This window comes from Otolemur garnettii, unplaced genomic scaffold (genome assembly GCF_000181295.1).
Source record: "Otolemur garnettii isolate 467f Iridium unplaced genomic scaffold, OtoGar3 scaffold00016, whole genome shotgun sequence".
NCBI lineage: Eukaryota > Metazoa > Chordata > Mammalia > Primates > Galagidae > Otolemur > Otolemur garnettii.
In genome coordinates, this window is record NW_003852411.1 from 28,142,417 (window position 1) to 28,145,708 (window position 3,292).

Genomic DNA, 3,292 nt, shown 5'->3' on the forward strand with positions numbered 1-3,292 from the left:
AGAAAAAACCCTCAAAAGCACATTATAATCAAACTGCTGAAAACTGGTGATAAAGAGAAAATCTTAGAAGCAGAGAGGAAGACAAAACAAAAACAAATGACATAGAGAGAAACAAAGGTAAGAACAGATGTAGACTTCTCATCAGAAACAACGCAGCCAGAAGACACATTGGAGCAGCATCTTTAAAGCACTAAAAACTGTCAGCTTAAGTTCTTTACAGTCATCCACTGGCATCCTTGGGGTGGGGGGTTGGGGAGAATTGGTTCCAGGACTTCCCACAGATACCAAAATCCATGCATGCTTATACAAAAGGCCATGTACTCCTCTGACAAGGCGTATCTGCAGTTTTTGCATCCATCAATTCAACTAACCTTCACTTGAAAAGTTGGCCTTCTGTAACCACAGAGGATTCAGAAAAAATACCTTTAAAAACGAAGGTGAAATAAAGGCTTTTCATCAACACTACAAGAAATGTTAATGAAATCCTTCAGGTACAAGAAATGCATACTAGATAGGAATTTGGATATACTTCACAGAATGTGAGTTAACATAAAAGGTATTTTTATCCATTTAAAAAATCCCTTTAAAAGATAATTAACAGTTTGAAGCAAATCTCATAATAATACATATGTTTATGATATCTATAGAAGTAAAGTTTATGACACAATAATAGCACAAGGACCAGAAGCAGGGAAAACAAAAGTATATTGTTGTAAGGTATAACAGATTTGAAGAAAGACAATGGTATGTTAAAAATACATACTAAACCCTGGTGCAAATACCATAAAAAAAGAGATGTAGTTGACAAGCCAAAAATGGAGATAAGATAGAATCTCTTTTCCATATACACTGCTATATAAAATAAAAGATATTCTAATAAATCAAAATAGGGCAGAAAACAGAAATAAAGAACACAAAGAGAAAACAAACAGCATAAAGGTAAACTCAAATCTAATCATATCAATAATTACATTAAATGTAAGTGGTCTGAACACTCCAATTAAAAGTGAGAATAAAAAAGTGAGACCCAGGGCAGCTCCCGTGGCTCAAAGGAGTAGGGTGCTGGCCCTATATGCTAGAGGTGGTGGGTTCAAACCCAGCCCTGGCCAAAAAAAAACTACAAACATATACTGATCATAACCTATTTCAAATAAAGACACCGATAGGTTAAAGTTTGATATGTCTGATAATGCAAATCGAAAGGAATTTAGAGTGGCCATATTAACCTCAAACAAAGCATATTTCAGAGCTAAGAATATAACAGCAAGAGGATACAACAATTCTATATCTGTATACCTCTACAACTAAAGCTTCAAAACAAAACAAAAATACGAAACAAAAATAAAATGGACGGTCAAAACAAACAAAACCACAATCACAGCTGATCTCAACACTTATCTACTGTTCAATAGAATAAGTAGCAGAAAATCTGTCAGGACTCAGAAGGCTTGAACTATTAATCAATTACACCAAATTAATATGTTTAGAACACTCCACCCATCAACAACAAAGATACCTACTCTTCCAGTGTACTAAGAATATTTACCAAGATAGACCATTGGTAGTCTGAATAATAGCACCCAAAGTTATCCAGATCTTAATCTTTGGAACCTGTGCATGTTATCTTACTGGCAAAGCAGCACTACAGTATAAGTTAGGGTACGGATCTCAAAAGCATTATTCTTAAAGAAGACAGACACAAACGACTACAGACTGTAGGATTTCATTTACACTAAATTCTAGAAAAGTCAAACCTATAGTAAGAGAAAGTAGATCAATGTTTGCCAAAGGGAAACTGACTGCAAAGGGGCATGAGTGACTTCTGGGAGGTAATGGTAATGTTCCATACAGAGTTGCGTTAGTGGTTATATAACAATATACGTACGTTAAAACTCATCCAATTTATACTTAGAATTGTTGAATTGTATTGTGTATAAACTTACACCAAACCAAAAAAAAAGTAAGTTTCAAAGGAGTTTCAAAAGAATTAAGGGACACTTAAGTAAAGCAAGAATTTTACATTCTAATACAACATTATGACTATTCTTACTAGTGCTAAAAGACAATTTCTTCTTAGTAAAAAGTTAATTGTCACAGTTGATAAACTGTGCATGATGAATCTACTATATAAAATCACATTTGCATATTACTATAGTATATTCCCAGATTCACAGAACATTTTTAAAACAGAAGGAGTTAAGAAAAAGTAATTAGAAAAATACCTTTTTTGTGGATCTACAAAGGAAAAAAATCCAATAGGATATTAAAACAATTCATCCTTAAAAATGGAAAACACTTTCTAAAGCCAATTTCCTTGCAGATGTTTTTCTTTACATTTACTGATGGAAAGGTGAAATGGCAGATTGAAGCCAGACATTGTTTTAAATTCTCACTTACTTGGATATAGAATATCAGCAGTCTCAAAGTCATTCACCTGGCAGATGGGCAGAAATGAGTCCCTTGGAGATGAAGAGAAAAAAGAATATTAAAAAGTATATTGCAAATTATATACTAAGCCATAGGTTATAAACATCTATTTTCAAAAAGAGATTTCTGGATTTATTTGTCAATATCAAAGGACAAAGCCAGAGTCTATTTTAATGCATAATCCTATGGCACTGAAACCTATTTTTTCTGTTACTCATGTATTCATGCAATACCAAGTCATTGTTATAGATTCTAATAACAGCACACCCTCCTGAACAAATACTCTATAATAACACAAAGCCCTTCACAAAGATGGCAGATAATTTCAGATTTGCGACATCTTAGAACTTCAATTGAAAGCATTCTGAAAAAGTGCCAGGGTCGGAGGCAGTTGTTTGATGGAGGTCTACAATTTTGAATATTTATAGGATGTATTGAAAGGAAGATAGTAGAAATTCTACTCCCAAAGAAAATTATGTCATTAAGAAAGCTTAATATAATGTAAATATGAATGTAGATTAAGGCAATAAAACAATTCTGTACTCACAGATGAGTAAATAAATTGCTGAATGGTAAAAATCCTTCCATTAAATGTGGATACATGACTTCAGAGTTCACTGGCATCTAAATGTAATAAATCAGAAAATCTAAATTACATATTGATTAGATAACAAGAGAAAAATCTTCTACAGAAAAACTTAATCACAGATTAAATCAAATTAATCACTAAATTAAAAATGGTTAAATAATAAAGATCCTAGTACAAAGCTAGAGTTGCCATCAAAATTAATAATGCTAGGTTCAGAGGGTAGTTAATATTTTTAAGTAAGAAAAATGAAGGAGTAATGATTAGCATTTACAATAT

At 32.5% G+C, this 3,292-nt stretch overlaps 1 protein-coding gene across 1 annotated transcript in view; it reads right to left on the reverse strand.

The window, feature by feature from the left end:
• Window positions 1-3,058, reverse strand: part of NUF2 (NUF2, NDC80 kinetochore complex component) — a 29,187-nt gene extending 26,129 nt beyond the window's left edge. The window contains exons 1-2 of the mRNA XM_023510772.1: window positions 2,975-3,058; window positions 2,398-2,459 (exon numbers count right to left, since the gene is read on the reverse strand). Coding sequence (XP_023366540.1) covers window positions 2,398-2,459; window positions 2,975-3,051 — 139 coding nt within the window. The 5' untranslated portion in view covers window positions 3,052-3,058. The remainder of the gene's footprint in view (window positions 1-2,397; window positions 2,460-2,974) is intronic.
• Between the last annotated feature and the right edge of the window lie 234 nt (window positions 3,059-3,292).